The 18,328-nt window shown below is 37.5% G+C and overlaps 1 protein-coding gene across 2 annotated transcripts in view; it reads left to right on the top strand.

The window, feature by feature from the left end:
- Positions 1-2,693: 2,693 nt before the first annotated feature.
- The window catches only part of Zmat1 (zinc finger matrin-type 1), a 30,830-nt gene continuing 15,195 nt past the window's right edge, over positions 2,694-18,328 (top strand). For both annotated transcript variants that reach the window (XM_029534551.1, XM_021188472.2), the window contains exons 1-4: positions 2,694-2,943; positions 15,694-15,800; positions 16,832-16,933; positions 17,023-17,197. In XM_029534551.1, the coding sequence (XP_029390411.1) occupies positions 2,880-2,943; positions 15,694-15,800; positions 16,832-16,933; positions 17,023-17,197 (448 nt within the window). In that variant the 5' untranslated portion in view covers positions 2,694-2,879. The remainder of the gene's footprint in view (positions 2,944-15,693; positions 15,801-16,831; positions 16,934-17,022; positions 17,198-18,328) is intronic.

Here is an 18,328-nt window from a genome sequence, read left to right as displayed (position 1 = left end):
CAATGAGTCCAATTTGTGCTGCTCATCCACTCACTGTTGTGGGAGCATTTGCTGGAGTATGGTGGACCTACCAGAGACCACACAGCCTTAAAGAAAACTGACCCTCCTTTCTCCCAAAGCTTTCAACTTAGCAGCAGCTACTCAGCTGGGGTTAGGGCTCTTAAAGCCCCTTTGCCAACACTGGAAAGTGATTGTCTTGATCTTGTAGAGATCCTGTGAAGGCTGTGAGTTCAGGTATGCAATGGACCTATTGTAGCTAACCTCTGGCTCTTACAATGCTTCCATCCCCTCTCCTTCCATGTTTGCCAGGATGAAATGGGATACAGATGTCCCATATGTGGCTGAGCATTCCACAGACACCTCTGCACTTTTTGACCACTTGCAAGTGTCTTCATCAATATCCAGTTATTTACTGCACAAAGAAGCTTCTTTCATGTCTGAGTGCTGCACTAAACTGTGGGTTTAGTGACAGAAATTTAGAGGGCAGTTTGCTATTACATCCATTTAGCAAAATAGTAGCAAGTTCACCCCCTGGGGCCTGTGAACTCCCCAGCCATGACTCCTTGGGAAGATTTACAATACAGGCTATGTGTTTCCTTTTCAAATAGATTTTTGTCTGTTTTTCCAGATGGGGTTTCCTCTGTCTAACAGCCCTGGCTGTCCTGCTGGAGGCCAAGTTGGTCTCGAACTCACAAAGATCCACCTGCCTCTGCCTCCTGAGTGCTGGGGTTAAAGGCACACACTGCCATTGCCTGGCTTTAAAAGCGATTTTTAATATAAGAACTCTTACAGAGTTTATGAATAACTGATGGGACTAATAGAATATAAGCAGTAAGTTATTTGAAAGTGAAAATTAATTTCTTTTATAAATGTAGCAGTAAATTAATCGGGTAGCTGTATTTCTTTACCTTGTGTTAGTCTCCCCAATAGCCACACAGGGACACCAAGATTTAGTTAAAATTGCACCTCAAGAGCTAAGCAATTAAATGATCTATCTTTACTTTCTATGCTATTCTGGCTATTTCTTAGCATCACCCCTTGATTCTTGCATATTATTATTGATCTGGCTCTTTGAGTTTCATGTATGTTTCCATGAATTCTCTCTGGATGCCTCATGGCTCCAAATCCTCCATCCTCCTTGCTAATCTGAATCTCGCTCTCTCCCCCTCTCTCCTTCCTCTGGTTGGCAGATGTCCTGCCCTATTCTCTATCCTGCCCAGCCACTGGGCAATCAGCATTTATTGACAAATGGTAAGAATTGTTTATACAAACTTTAGACAGGAGGTTTTCTGTATAAGAATTACAATGCTGTGTCAGGATTGAAACAGGGTACAGGCCACAGAAATCAGCATTTGAATAATACTAAGGTAAACTTTACACAGTATACAAAAACATTACACCTACAGAAAGAGTCTGATTAGAGATGGCTTAGCTGATAAGAGCAATTAACTGCTCTTGCAGAAGACTTGGGTTTAGCACCCATATGGCAGTTCATAACAGTCTGCTTCAGTTCCGGGCATTCTAACACCTCATCTGATCTCCTTGATCTCCTGCATGAACTACAGTGTAATTACATACACCAAAGAGCGCGCGCGCGCGCGCGCACACACACACACACACACACACACACACACACGCACAACTAAATACTTTTTAAATTAAAAATAAATTTCATTGCTGGATAACAGCTTGACGTCTTTCAAATTTAATTTAGGTATGATAATAACCATTATTTGAAGTCCAAAACAAATTTTGTGTTAAAAATAAAAAGAAATTTAGTTACTTGGTCTATATTTAAAACAATTTCTTTTAAAAATAATTATAATTGCATTTACTTTTAAATAATGTGTTTTGGCATATGCAATTATTTTGCAAAATCTTTAAAATTTAAAGCTTGAGATCAACAAACTGAAATATTGGGCAATTCGAAAATACAAGTAATGCTTCACGACAGGCCAGCCAATTAGATTATTTCTATTAACTACATAATTATATGAAAATGTCAAAACAAAAATATTGTTTTGCAATAGCTGGTTTTAAATGTGTATTTTTTTATTATATCAAAAATAACAGTATTTAAGCGTACATCTATGTGACAATTTGTATGTTTTAAAGGCAGGGAAATAAACATAAAATATTGGAGTTCTAAGGGGTTTGGGGGAAAGTGATGAGAATTAAACGCTGAGTAATAGTTCCGTTCTTCCACTGTGCACCAGATTTACAGTAATTCTGATGGCTAAGCTGTTGTTTAAGGGCCCATTTAGACTGAAGGACCAGATCTTCCTTACTTCAGAAGAGGGGAAAAAGTCTTTTAGAGAGATTTTGGAAGCTGAGATTTAAAAAAAAAAATGCTGCTAGATTAGTGCGTCAGTCCCCACCGTATAAGGACATTTGTTTTTACATCCCGCGCTTTTTGCCCTTCGCCCTTGGCCATCTTTTCTTCCTCTCCGAAGGGAGGTCGGTGCTGCAGAGCCACGGGGGAAGGGGGAGGCATCGTGCGGGTGCATGGCTCTCCTATTGGAGGATGCAGGGAGCCCGAGCAAGGCTCTGGTTGCCCAAAGAGGAAGCGAAGGATGGGAGGTGGAGCTTGGGAGAAGGCGGTGCTTAAAAAAAAAAAAAAAAAAAGCCTAACGGAATCCAGACGCCAGTGCAATTGTGCGCGCCAGGCTGCGACGGCGGCGGGCGTCGCCGAAAGCTGTAGCTCAGCTGGCGAGGTCTTCCCACCCCCGGGAAGCTCCCTAAGCTGTCGCCTCCGCCGCCGCCTACGCGGCGGCAGCGGCGGCGGCCTTGCTGGTGCCTCCCTCCTCTGCCACCTCCACCCCTGCCTGCTCACTTGCCGGTGCTGTGGAGAAGGCGGCGGCGGCTTTGGCGGCTCCACTATGGCGGCGGCGGGGAGGGGGGACAGTAGTTTTAAAGTAGACACCTGCCCTTGCCTCAGAGAAGGTGAGTTCCCGTCCCGGGACGCGAAGGCGGCCTGTTCGCCTTTGCCGCCAGTCTGCAGCTGGCCCGGAACCCGGACTGGGCGCGGTTCGACACCGCCCCACCCCCCACCTGCTGTGGCGCAGTAAAGGCCAAGCTCGCCCCGCCCCGTCCCGCCCCGTTCCGCTGGGCTTGGACCTGTCCCACCCCACCCTACCCCATCCCACCCCCTCCCTAATTAGGCCCTAGGGTCTCAGAAGGACTGAAGCTGTGAAGGGCATCCCTAACCTCCCCTTCCCCAAAGCCCCCCCACCCCCCAGCAAAGGAATGGCAGATACTCTTAAGACAGGAGTTTGAAAGGGGAAAAAAAATAAACATCATTTTTGTCTTAGCTAGAAGCTTTAGTGTGAAGTAGGATGCTGATGTGCAATTTGGGAAGAAGAGGCAGAGCAGAAGTGCTGTGGATCTCGAGGGCCAGGGAAAGGAAAGGGAGAGCAAAGAGGGACTATCAGAAATTTAACAGGAATCCCCACCCACCCACCCTTTCAGTGTAGAAACTCAGGGAATAAACTCGGCAGTGTGATATTTACAGAGAGAAGACGGAGTTAGAAATTTAGGCAGTTTAGCATGTTTACTTGAGCTTTCAAATAGAATTTGTTGGATGTTAGGTCATAGGTTCCTCTCCGGCAATGAGGCCTGTACTGAAGAGAAAGTGTTTGGCAGAAGCACGGATTTCAGAAATCATTTGGGGAATTTTCTTTGGTGTTTGAGGTTAAGGCCTAGTGAAACAGGGTTTAAGGGCCCACCTTTAACATTTCTTTGGGTTCAAGTAAGTGCTGTTGTACTTGCCAACACTTACTATGCCAAACATGGAGAGCTATCTCTTGACTGTTGGAATATCAGCGACCTTTCACACAGGCTATTATGTATCTGGAAGCAGCCTACTCTTGGACTGTGAAATCTGCCAATGCAGTGTGGTTGAAAGCAGTTTGGGAGATGTTCTTAAACAGTTAAGACAGATTCTGCTGCAGAAATGCTCAGATTTAATAATTACTGTAAAATATTTTCTGGATTACCTTATCTTGTTCATGGACATCCAAAGTGAAAGATTGTGAATGTAAAAATAGAGGAAACAGTTTAGATTTCTTTTTTTTCTTGGATAAACACACTAATTAAAATTAACCTTATAAAATAATTTCTTCAGATTTATAAATTATATACCCTTGTGTGCAATCCCATAATATTTCACATCTTTCACTTTGGTGGAATGAATGGCAAAACAATTTTTTTAAATCCCCTATAATATTTGCAATGGGCACATTATATTAATGCCATCTACTAAATATGGAAATTGGGACTCCACTGTGATATGATCATGCTTTAGTAACAGGCTAACTGAAGACAATTTTTGAAAGAGTAATGTCTTCAATCAGCCATAAATTATAGCATTGTTTGGAAACTCCTGGGCTTTTACATTTTCAAGGGGACTTTGTGGTTGTTTTTTTTTTCCTTTTTTTTTTTTTTTTGGTTCATTTTGAAACATGGTCCCATGTACTTTACACTTGCCTCAAACTCACTGTGAACTGGTCCTCCAATCTACTTCCGGAATGCTGGGACTACAGGTTTGTGCCACCACTCGTAGCTTTTACTTGGATAACAAACTTTGTCCATAGCCAGCAAATAGGTGAGAGTTGTTTTGTAGGCATTGAACAGTTCTGACTCTGGCGACCAGTCCATACCAAACTTTAGAAATAATGTTTCATAGAAAAATGGCATTTTACCACACTGTGTAGCTGCTTTGGTTACAGTGTCTTTGAATATGTGCAAATAGTAAAATCATTATAAGAGAGAGAATTTCAGGGACCTTCATGATGGCACAGAGGGAAAAGAAACCTGTGTCAAGCTTCAGAACTAACTCCTGCATGTTGTCCTCTGATCTCTCTCTCTCTCTCTCTCTCTCTCTCTCTCTCTCTCTCTCTCTCTCTCTCTGTCACATGTGTACTCACACAAAATGAAACTCACACAAAATGAAGACAAGAACATGATTTAATAAAGTCAAAGCAATATCTGGAATCTGGCACAGTAAAAACAGATTATGATGTTCATAAAACTACTAGACTTTGTGATCCTGAATTGGTCCCAGATTTCCTTGATTTGGGCTTCCATGTCTGAAGCAAGGGACTTGGAGAAGACAAACTCTGAGATTATTCTCTGGCCTGAAAATATGGTTGATGATTTTGGAGTTACATTGTTACTTCTTTTGGTGGAATTTGGTGGCTGAATACAAAAGTAATAATTCATAAGTCATAAGAAACCTTGATGGTAGTTACCACTTAACACTCACTGAGTAGTGAAATCTGTGTTGAAATACTGTTGAGAAACTTTACTAGGATAAGAAAAAAGAAATGTAACTGTAATCTCAGACTGTCTGTCCTTTCAATTTAGTTAAGTATTCTTCATTAACTCCGAAGTCCAAACTAAAAACCCCTTATATTTTCACTTAAAAAATGGTAGAGGTTTTAACACATTGTAATATTCAAAACACTATTAGGCCTCAGAATTTTGTTTATTTATAAAACACTATTTTTCAAGCTATACTGTACAAAAGGCAAGGAACAAGTCTTGGTTGTGTGCCAGTATACTTTGACTTTTTCTAAATTCTAATTAAGGTATGGCTCTGAAATATGTCAGACTAATGTCAGGGTCACTATTATTACAAGATCACTCCCAATAAAAATCATTAAAATGGGTTTGAAAAAGCATTTGCTGGCCCAGTCACAATTTACAGCCAACATTCACAAAGATGAACCAATGACAATAGACATAAAAATTGTCATATAGGTAATGTTAAAAACCTTCAAGAAATTCTACTGGGATATCGAACAATAAACTTAAAACAAGCAAAAGAAATGCCAAGAGAATAATATGCAAAAAGACATACACATAAAGGATAAGGGGAGTTGGGTGGCTTTTTAGGATGCTCCATATTTCATTAAGCGAACTTTTTCAAAGCTACTATGACAAAATGAATTCTGATACAGTAGTGATGCTACATATATCTGTAGTTAACCCTCCTTGTATATTTGCTTTTCCCTTTAAAAAATTCTGAGTCTGTATTTTAGATTGGAAAACATTGTAGAGTTCAGTTTGGTTGTTAATTGGTTCCCATGGCAATTACCTTTCTCATAGCAATTAAAAACCACTTTTCTTTGTTTCCCTATTGTTCAGTAAAACTTTGGGTCATATGTTACTAAGTCCTCCAGCAGAAAACCTAGTTAATGGTCTTTCCTTCATTTACTAAGTAATCACTCCATGCCAGTGTATTCTGGCTAGTGCTAAGAACCTATAAATAAATTAGAAATATCTGTAATGGGCTTGGGCAGATGACTTAATGGTTAAGGGTACTTACTGTTCTTCCAGAGGACCCAAGTTCAATTCCCAGCACTCATATCAGGAAGCTGATTACTGTCTGTAACTCCAGTTCCAGAGGATCTGATGCCCGCTAATGCATGCACATGGCATACGTTTATGCACAAACATACAAAACGTAATAAAAATAAGTCTCAAACAGCTATGCAAAGAACTCAGTAATTGTTCGTGGACGTAGCTAATTTGGTGTTTGCGTCCAAAGCATAGGGATCCGAGTTCTATCCCTCAGAACCCGTGTAGAACCATGGATGGTAGTGCATACTTGTGATCTCAGCACTGGAAAGGCAGATGCAGGAGGATGACTGAGGCTCACTAGCCAGCCGGTCTATCCTAATTGGTGAGGTGAGTGCCAGGTCAGTGTAAGTTCATGTCTCAAAGGACATAGATGGCTTTCTGAGGAAGATACCAAAGGTGGTCATCTGGCCTCGATATGCGCATGCACATACACCAGTGTATACACAGATGCCTAATTTTAAAAACAGGGAAAAGTACATAATCTTACTTTTATTGAGTATGTAACATGTGTTGAATATTTTGAAATAAACATCTTTTATGTTTGTCAGATGCTGGAACTTAAAAATTATACATTATATTTCTATATAGTTTGATGGAAAATAGTTTAGAATAGTTAAATGATTTATTCAAGGTTATAAGTCTTTTTTTTTACTAATATAGCATTTTTATTTTTTTCCTGTTACCTAGAACTACAGATCAAAGTCCCTAACATCATCGCAAATTATTATAAAAGTTACATTTTCTCAGATTACATAAACCTTTCATGTAAGAAGGAAATTACACGGTAAAACATCTTTTTCAGGTGGGATCTCATTACGCTTCTCTGTTTGTCCTAAAACCCTCTCTGTAGACTAAGTTTGCCTCAAACTCACAGAGATTTGCCTGCCTTCTCAGGGCTAGGATTAAAGGCACGAGCTACCAGACCTCACTAAAGCATTTTAATTAATAGGAAAATAGCACTGATCCATTCTCCAACCAGAATGAAGCCAGACTTGAGTATAAATACATTACATTGAATGAACTTTCTTATTTGATACTGTCTATAATTTGTCACAAAACTACTGTTTCATTTCAAATAATCCTCCTAACTGTGGAAGAGAGTATCACTAACATCATACCATCAAAACAAAAGTTTATAAAGTACAAAATAAACTTTAGAAATCAAAATCTGAACGGTTAAACTTTGTAAACAACTAACAATGTAGCAGACTGAAACCTGCTGTTTCTCTTGGTCTGATGCTTTTGTTGTTGTTTCCTTGTATTACTTTTTTGATTTTGTTTTTTTTTAATGTATGAGTGCTCTGTGTATGTACACATACATCCTAGAAGAGGGCATCAGATTCCTTTACAAGATGGTCATGATCCACCATGTGGGTACTGGGAATTGAACTCAGGACCTCTGGAAGAGCAGACAGTGATCTTAACCAATGAACCATCTCTCCAGCCCCAGTCTATCTGATGCTTTTCACAACTCATTTCTTTTGAAATTAGGTAGCCTTTTAAGTTCATCTTTACCCCACCAACCAATACAATGATTATTTTCTATATTAATAAGGAAGAGGAAAATAGGAAGAATATAAAAAATGGAAAGAAAGGAAGATATGCATCCCTTAGGTTTCTTCAGCTATGCCTCAGTTCCTAAATCCCAGTTCTTTGACAAACACTTCAGTTTAAGGGCTCAAGATTTCTCTGGGAGTTAGTTATTTGAACAGAAGTCTTTTCTACTGGGCAGTGCTAGTCACTTGGGTCACATCAAGCAAATTGACTCTCCCTCTCCCAGCAGCTATCAGATGCCAATTGCCTCAGCCAAACTAGGTTCTCTTTCAAGTCCGACTTGTTTCTTTATAAACGTCCAGCCTAAAGAAGTCTACCATTCAATACTGCAACCTTTTTTATTGCATATTTTACTTATTTACATTTCAAATGTTATCCCTTTTCCTGGTTTCCCCTCTGCAAACTCCTTATCCCATCTCCCCTCCCCCTGCTTCTATGAGGGTGTTCCCCTACACTGGGGCATCCATCGAGCCTCCAAAGGATCCAGGGCCTCTTCTCCCATTGGTGCCCAAAAAAGGCCATCCTCTGCTATATATGCTGCTGGAGCCATGGGTCGCTACATGTGTATTCTTTGGTTGGTGGTTTAGTCCCTGGGAGCTCTGGGGGGTCTGGTTGGTTGATATTATTCTTCCTATGGGGTTGCAGACACACTGCAACCTTTTTAAGAACTAGCTCTCAGGGAACTCTTGGGCAGAATTAGATTTGAATCCTGGCTCTAAACCATAATAGATGTATGACTTTGAGAAGATCACTAATCTCTCCTACCTTCACATTTCACTATTGAATAGGTATATTCACTTTCATGATGAATGTAGGGGGCATGCAGCTTGAGGGGAAACTGTATTACATAGAATGGTCCCTAAGAAGTAATAAATTTGGTCTCAATAGAAATCAAACTTCCACAATACTCCTGATAATACATTTAAGACTTAAAAACATTGTTTTTACTTTGGGGGGAGATGTTGCATGGCGATGTATGCCACAGCATAAATGTGGTAGTCAGAGAACAACCAATAGAAATAAGTTGTCTGCTCCCACCATACGGGTTTTCTGGGAGCCTTTAGACCTGACTGCAAGCACCATTACTCACTCTACCAGCTCACCAGCTCAAAAGAGATCTTAAAAGGCTGAAGCCATTAGTTGAATATGGCAAGGCAAAATATAAATGGAATATAAATACATATTAGATCTGTTTTGGAGACCAGAAACATTTCTTCCCATATAATTGTGTTCTTTTTTTAATTAGGTATTTTCTTCATTTACATTTCAAATGCTATCCCCAATGTCCCCTATACCCTCCCCCTGCCCTGCTCCCCAACCCACTCACTCCTGCTTCCTGGCCCTGGCATTCCCCTGTACTGGGGCATATAATCTTCCCAAAACCAAAGGCCTCTTCTCCCAATGATGGCCAACTAGGCCACCCTCTGCTACATATGAGACACAAGCTCAGGGGGTACTGGTTAGTTCATATTGTTGTTCCACCTATAGGGTTGCAGCACCCTTCAGGTCCTTGGGTACTTTCTCTAGCTCCTTCATTGGGGGCCCTGTGTTCCATCCAATAGCTGACTGTGAGCATCCACTTCTATATTTGGCAGGCACTGGCATAGCCTCACAAGAGACAGCAATATCAGGGTCCCTTCAGCAAAATCTTGTTGGCATTTGCAATAGTGTCTGGGTTTGGTGGTTGTTTATGCTGGCTCAACTGGCAGTTATCATGTAGAAGAATGCGAATTGATCTATTCCTATCTCCTTGTACAAAGCTCAAGTCTAAGTGGATCAAGGAACTCCACATAATTGTGTTCTTAAGGAGTACAGTTTAGTCAACTCCAGGAGGAATAAAACCATGTGTTTGTCAGAAATCAGCTGAAGCATGAGTCAGCAATATGGTGTGATGTTTTCTTGGGCTATGTTAACAGAAGATGATGTGTATTCAAAATAAGGGTTTAAGTATATATAACACTACATGGTTAAAACATATATTCAAAATGGTTGCAATGCTAAATTTTATTTTTTTCAGAATTAAAAAGAAAAAAGAAGATGGAGCAGAGTGCAGTGGTCTCTCATGTAATAGCAAGTAGGAGGCTGAGGACATAAAGTCAAGGCCAGCCTGAGTTACATAATGGAACACCATCTCAAAACATAAAAACAACAGCGAAAGAATGGTCCCTTTCACTAGTCATTGTTGTTATTATGACATCATTATGCAGATTGTGGTTAAGTTACACACCATATAAAACAACTGCAATTAATTCACAAAAGAAGTAAAGTGAAAGGGAAAGAAAAAACATAATAATTGTAAATACTAAAGGAATTTTATATTAGACAAAAGGGGATTTATATTTACTGCAGTGTTAGAAATCAAAGTAGATCCAGTGAAAGCTCTAAGAAGTATTCACAGTATTGTTCCTGTACCAGCACCATTGGCAGTATTACAGAATTTGTGAGTAATTTGTAGTGTGAGCCCCACCCCAGAACTACTGAATCAGAAATTCTAGGTATGGGTTTTAGTGCTATTTCTTAGTATCTCTCTACTTTGTGAGTGCTAGGATTATAGGTATTTACCCCCATTTCTGGTTTATGCAGTGCTTGGGATTGAACCTAAGGGATTATATACTTTGCCATCCCCAACCCTGAAACAATGAATAACAATAATGATGCATAAGAAGGTATTCTAGAAAATTTGAGATTCAATTATATCTGAATTGATTAAGGCAGCTTGCTATTTAGATAAAGTAAACTCTAAGTATATTTTTGTTCGACTTTTCATTTATGTTGGTATTTTTTTAGTTAGAATACAAAATAATGGATCTCTTTATGACATCTTAATACAAACATACTGTTGTGATTTATTCATACTTCCCTCCTCTTCTCCTCCCTTGGCAATTAGCGCTTCTTTTCTCTTTCTACCTTTCTTTCTCCCAAATACATATTTAATATTTGTTGTTCTTTCCCCCATTAATCTCTTTTATTCGCTTCTTGTTATCCCTCTTTAGACCCCTTCTTTCCTTCACATGATCTGGGTTTCATGTCATATAAATAATTAAATATATCATGTTAACTAAAATTTATAGAATAAAAGTATTTCAAGTAAGGCAAGTGTATAAATAATAATGGAAAGTTTAGATTGGAATAAATAATGATAGGATTCATTAGGGCAGTTGATTTAATTCTATATTAAATAGAGGAAAATTAATGATTTTTGCATGGGTCTTTAATAAAAATTTAGATATTTAACTAGGTGGTGGTGGTGCATAACTTTGAACCCAGTACTTGGGAAGCAGAGGCAGGTGGATCTCTGAGAGTTGAAGGTCAGATTGATCTATAGAGCAAGTTCTGGGACAGACAAAGCTACACAGAGAAACCGTGTCTCGACAAAACAAAAAAAAACAAAAAAATCTAATATGTAACATATATATTTATTTGTATTTAATCTGGATTATGCATAGAAGAAAACATAATATTTGTCAGAGTCTAACTAGTTTTACTTACCATGTCTAATTCATTTTCCTGCAATGGACAAAATTTTACTCTTGTGTATGAAATAGATCTCTTCATTTTGTATAAAAACTATATTTTCATTATCCATTTGTCTGTTGATGGATATTATTACAAGTTATGTAACGGCTAGTGTGACAACTGCTATACAAAAACAGGGATGTACAAATTTCTCTGGGGTATATTTGCTTTGTGAGTATAGCAAAGATGTGGCATATTAAGTAATACTTCAAGATTGGACCATCACTCATCTTCTTTTATAATTTCTCATCTTCATGTATTTCAACTTTATAGACTAAACTCAGGACTTCAACACTTGCATGATATACTAATAAAGAGAATTTGCCAGTGATATAACTGTAGATGGTAAGATTGAATCTCCACCTCTTATCAGAAATAGGATTACTTAAGCTTAACTGTAATACATCTAAATGTCTACCACACTGATAGCAAATGCTAAGCTCAGCCTTTAATACCCTTTGCTTTTGAGAGATGAACCTTTTCTTTATATATCTATAGCCAGTCCTGGTTCAAGCCTCAAGCCTACAACTGACATCTACAACTAATTGAGACATTCATGGCTTTTTTGTTATTGTTGTTTCTGTCTAGAGATATCCATGTTGAGTCACTTGTTTCTCTCTATTTAATATAAATTTAAGTGCCCTATTGTCACTTGTCATTATTTGGTATCATTCTAAGCTTTCCATTATTATTTATATTCTTGCCTATCCTGAATACTTCTATTATTTTCATTAATTTTTTAGCTGTAAAGATGTGTTTTTAATTTTAAAATATGTTTTAATATTGATAGTTAATACACAAAGTAATTTGTTTTGTTTTGGCATTTTCTTATATATCTTTCATTATATATTGTTCTACTTTGTCTCCCTTCCCCACTGCCCTCCTCTTTACTCCTGATTCCCATGGTTGATTCTCTGCCATTCCTGGAAAGTAATCCTCCTTCTGTTTCCTGTGTTTTCCCCCTGCCCCTTAAGATCTCTTCACCCATATTATGATTCCCCCTTTTAACTTAATGATCTACATGCATACATGCATATATATGCACACACATATACACAGATATATATACATACATATAATTTTAAATCTAGATTCCACATATGCCAGAAAACATGCAATATCTTTCATTTAGAATCTTGCTTATTTTACCTAGTATGATTTCCATTCCATCCATTTTCCTGCAAATGTCATGATCTCATTTTTATTTGTAGGTTAGTGAGATTCCACTGTTTACATGTATTTTAAAGCATAGATAAACTTTGTTATCTATGGATAAATTTAATCTCAGTTCCCCCAGCAAGATATAATGTACCATCTTACATCTTACATCACCAAAAACATTTTGGTCTGGGGATTATAGTTTGTCCATACATACCTTATCTACCTTGTTAAATTGTACTCTCCTTGGAGTTAAGAACTAGTCATTTCCAACATGTGTAACAGTTATGTATATATAATGGAAAGGGTCAAGGTGAAGCAAAGGTTTGTGTACCAGCTCCACCAAAGAAAACATGGTAGTTTATTTCAGTTTCACTTGCTCCCAGTTTCCTAACTCAGAATGTACAAAGTACTATTTACTGTATACATTTGTGTTAAGGTCCAAGGGTTTAACACAAAAAGATCCTCAATTATATTAATCTTTTTTTCTTTAGAATATGTAACATGAAGCTAAGCATAATTAGTGTTAGTAAAGCTAAATCATGTTGAAATATACGAAGGGAATGAGCTAAAGTATTGTTATGTGGAATTCAAAGGAAGATGTAGATGAGAAAAATATAAGAAATCAGAATTGTTAGGAATCAGTGGAGAAAATAGCTAAGATTTTGAACCTGGGCATATTATGACATTTGATAAACAAAAATAAAACAAATCTCGTTTGAGGAAATAAAGACAGCAAGTCTTAAGCAGTACTGTTTTAAAGGAAAAAATATAGTGAAGTAAACATGGATTCATTAAGGAAAAGTGATAACTCCCAAGAGTGGGAGAAGCTCCCGGATGGGGAATGACTGTTTCTTCTTCAAGAAATTTTCCTTCAGTAATGTTACTTTGCCACTAAAGGATTGCCTGCCCATAAATTTGTGACAGGCCACATGATGTGATCCTCAAAGAGGCTCACTGCTAGTGTCACTGTGCAGGCTTTTCTGCTTAGGTCAACTAATTGGTGTGCTCAAGTTCTCAGGATTGTCCTGAAGTCTGAATCCAGTAAACTTACTGGTCAGTTACTTGGGATGGATCTAGAGCCTGGGTCCAAAAGGATGGTCCTGGATCTTGGACTTGCACTAACCAGCCTAAAGTCTGGGGATTTCAGTTCCTGGGGACTGAATAAGTAAATAAGGGCTTACTCTAGGTTGTGGAGCTCCAGGAGCCAGCCTGGGTACTGTTTATACAAGAGTGATGATGGTAGGTCTGTTGGGAGATGCCCAGAACTGAGAACTAGTGGGACACACCTGAACAGTAATCGTCTAGAGCATGGCTGCATGCTCTACCATGGAGGGTGACCCTGCAGGTGTTAGTCTGGAGGTATAAGGTCCTAGTTAGGACTGTGGCAAACTAAAGTTTCTGTCTACAAGTACAAGCCTGGAGCTTATATCCACAATAGCTGACTTAGAGGTTGGGGGTCCTACGTAAGGTGGCTTGATGGACCGGGACTTAGAGGAATCAACATGATTGTCAGACTAGCTGAAACCCAAGGCTGTTGGTGTCAGTCTGGTGCTGGAGAAGCTGGCTAGATGTTAGAATAGTCTAGAAACTAAAATTATTGTAGCCCTAGAGCTTGAGATTCCAGATTCCAGACAGTTTCCAGAGCTGGCTTGGAGACCCAATCTGGCGACCACAGCCTGAAGTCTGGAACTTTGAGGAGCCTGCTAGGTGTTAGCTTTTAACAAAGTGTGTTCACTATTAGGGTTCAAAGTATAACATGATTTTCATTACCTGCTTCTTCACTTACGCATAAAAATGTCTTTATTCTGTGCCATCTAGGATTTGAGAAGGAATGTTACAGGTTAAACAAAAGTTTCCATATTGTGGTGTATAATGTACTTTATTTATGAAATTCACCCAGGTACTGTAATCTACAGGCTGATTTCATCAGTTCCTGCAAAGGTATTTTATGAGTGAATAATTATTTGAATTGAGGTCCTACCATTGTGCTGATATCTACCCTTAACATATATAGAAAGTTCTACATGCTTTTTACAAAACAAAAGTTATAGTGAGTAAAATATTAAGTATTCATCTCTTGTCTGCCCCTCTTTCAAGAGCTAAATATGTTTAAATTTAATCATTATTTTATACCATTATTATATTTATATAATTATAATTTTATAATATAAATATTATATAAATTTATATCATTCTGTAACTTTCTGTATCTATATCATTCTGTAACTATTACATGATATAAATTTATATCATTATGTAACTTTCTATGTGTATATGTATGTATATCATGTTAAAATTGTTAGAAATTGGGCATATTGTATTTTAATAAAACTTTTATTTATTTACTCTCTTACCCATGAAAGTATGTGTTATACAAACTTACACATTTAGCCAAGTAATAAGCAAAAGTTTGATGATTTTGATTAATAACCTGTAGCTAAACTAATAAACAAGAGCAGCAGAATACTGTGAAGCTATTAAGAACATTAGATATAAATTTGGACCTAAAGTATAGATATAAAACTATTCGGTATATGCTATTTATTACAGACAGAGGCACTGCAGCGTAAATTTCCTGATTGTAGTAGATGAACATAACTTTATATATTTGGAGGGAAACTTATGTGAGATCTGTGTGCACAAGTAAGTGAGCTAGTATTTTTGGAACAGTAGGAGAGATTTGACCATCATAGACAATGATTTTTAGATAATATTGGGACTGTATCTCAAAGTATATGAAAGTCTTACATAGATACCTTAGGATTTTCTTATATTTCTTAGGATTGTCTTCTGTTAAACAAAACATCAAAGGTATTTTTTTAAATTCAGCCTTTCATTACTGATTCCTTAAATCACTTTTTGAAATTCATCAAATTACTTATATCCACTTAACTATTCCTTTAGGATGTTATTGCCTAGGCTTAACTATTCTAAATTAATAATTATTGTCATTATTATACATTGTATATAATGTGTGTGTTATGTGCATTTTGAATGGTGTATTTGAGGAAAAAGCTGTTACTACATACTCCCAAACATAAAAACTTGATTAATTCAAGTTTCATTGATATGATAGAATTTTCTTTACTTTATTGATAGATCCCCCGTGTGACGGACAAGAACGACCTGCGTATTTTACAGATAATTTTTGTAAACCATGTGGAGTGGTTCTACAGCATGAATCAGAAAGGATTTCACATTTTGAGGTCGGTTGAATGCAGTGGGAATAAGGATGAGAAATCACATTTTTAAGTCAATTTCATATAAGTCATCTTGCTTGATTAGTATAAAAACATGAAACATGGTATCATTTCTGTTTGACAGATGAGAATATTGGCTCAGAAAAGGATAGTTACATACAAATATAAGTTTAGGGAATCTAGGTTAAATACAGTGATTTTTGACTGCAAAGTTTATTTTCTTCACACCATTCTGCCTCCCTTTATTCACTGTTACTGTAGTAAATATAATGTATTAGCAAGTTTTAGAGATGCTATAGAACTAGAGTTTTCCTTTATAATAAATGTAGACTATAAATTTGGCTGCCAGCATCCTGTCATTGAGGTGTGAGAGAGGCTTATGAGCTCCACCACCCCCAGATATATTGACAAACAGTTGCTAGGAGGCAGGAGATCATGAGGCCTTATCACTCCCTGTGGATATATTAGCAATTACTGGTTGCTGGGGAAGAGAGATTTTTCTACAGTGATGTAGTCCCTGATAAGGTGCTCACAGTCCCATAAATATCTCTTACCCATCTTCATGTAAGCAATCCTAATGATGACCATTGTGTCACACATAAAAAGACATAGAAGTAGAAGTGGTAGTGAGTTGGAAAGAGATGGAATTAGCAGACACTGGAGAAGAAAAGAGACAATAATAGTAATATAAGTAAAATATGCATGTATGAAAATGTCATAATGAAACCCATTAAATATATAGCTAACATGATAATAAAACAAAAAATACTGACTTTTAATTTGTAGAACCATTTCTATTTAATTTTGACTGAGATTTGGAGTTTTAAAAGGAGTGAAACTCTTTCATAGTTCTTGCAGTCAAGGGTAGAGGCTGTACCTCAACAATATGTCATTTGCCTAGCCTGGTCAAGGCCCAGGTCTCAAAAGAAAAAGTTAATGCAAAGTGCTAAAACTTGTGTCTCCTGCCCTCACATTCAGAGAGGTCTACATTTTAGGTGTCTCTGCTGTTAAATAAACAAAGTCATATCTTTTTTCAGAGTGAAATACATGCTCAAAATGTTAAGTTCTTTCTTCAAATGCATGGAGAACAAAACGAAGTGCCTGGTAGGAAAGTGAACATGCATGCTGGAAATTCTCAGGTGAGTTTTCTACAATGAATGTCATAATTCTGAACTGTAAACTTTTGAATCTTTCAAAAGTATAAAAAATAAGACTGTGCTTTTTACAGGTGTACTCAAGTGGAGAAGTCAACAGAAACAACTTTACTGGCCAGCACAACATGAGTTTTGACTCCCCAGCTGCTGCTCCATCTCACTATGTGGGAAAGAGCCATTCTCAAACTCAGAACCCATCACGGGAAGAACATGGTCAAATATCTCCATCCACATGCCCACCAAAGATGGGTAAGGTTCTATTCGTCTCTTTATCTCAGATCTCAGATGCCTAATATAACTTTTTCCCACACTGCACCATCCTTTTTGGAGAGCAAACTTTTACTGCAGTTTCGACAACTTGGTTGTTCTTCTGCTTAGTAAGTGTCTTTCTGTCCTTAGTAAGTGTCCTTGTCTGTAGAAATAATGGATAACTACATTTTAAGAAATATTATGACCACTATTCAGTTTACTAAATCCAAATATAAGAATGTGATTGCTACATGTTATCAATAATTATAAGCAGCTAGAGAAATCAAAAACCTTAGATTTTTTTATTATGTTCCCCCCTTGTCATCATTTTTTGATGCACTATGATCTAAAGCTTTGCCTCACTTGTCTATTCAGATCAATGGCTTCACTATAATATAGCTATTATATACTGTAGCTATATACTGCACTCCGTATAATGTATAGTGTGTTTATAACCATAGCTTTAAGAAACCAACTAAATTGCTGAATCTCTTCCAATCCTGATAATACATTGTTTTATTTCCATAAATATGAAGTGCCAGTGGATAGTGAGAGTGTTCTAAATCCAAAAAGTGCAGAGAATTATAGAACATTGCCTCTTTGTTCCTTCTAGTAATGTTCAAATGAACAAAGGAAGGAGCTCTCACTGAATTGCCTGAACTGGCAGAGTACATTTTGGAAAACATAGCTCATATTTTGAAAAACTTGTATGCTACCACAAAAATAATTTAGCACACTCATAAGAGCCTTAACACAATGTCCATTAGGCATTCATTCCTGAAAAAAATCAGCATTCATGTCATATATCATGTAGATATGACATATGTCATCTAGTATATAAATATTGTCCAGAGAAAAGTCATTACCTCTGCAAAGTATTAGAATTTATTTTTCTTAATACACTAAAATATTATTGTTCTTTAAATTTATTCTAGTCTCTCAAATTGTTATGTACTTATTGGCTTGAAGAGGGACAGATTCATTGTGCCTTACAAGAGAAACCATTTTGTAACTGACTTATCTACAGTCCCCCAAATCATTTTTTTTTTATTATTTTCTTTATTTACATTTCAAATGCTATCCCGAAAGATTCCCATACCCCTCCCCCCACCTCTGTTCCCCTACCCACCC

The sequence above is a fragment of the Mus pahari genome, chromosome X (genome assembly GCF_900095145.1).
Source record: "Mus pahari chromosome X, PAHARI_EIJ_v1.1, whole genome shotgun sequence".
In the NCBI taxonomy this organism is placed as follows: Eukaryota; Metazoa; Chordata; class Mammalia; order Rodentia; family Muridae; genus Mus; species Mus pahari.
The sequence above is the reverse complement of the archived record's forward strand: the minus strand, read 5'-3'. Positions and strand labels throughout refer to the sequence as shown.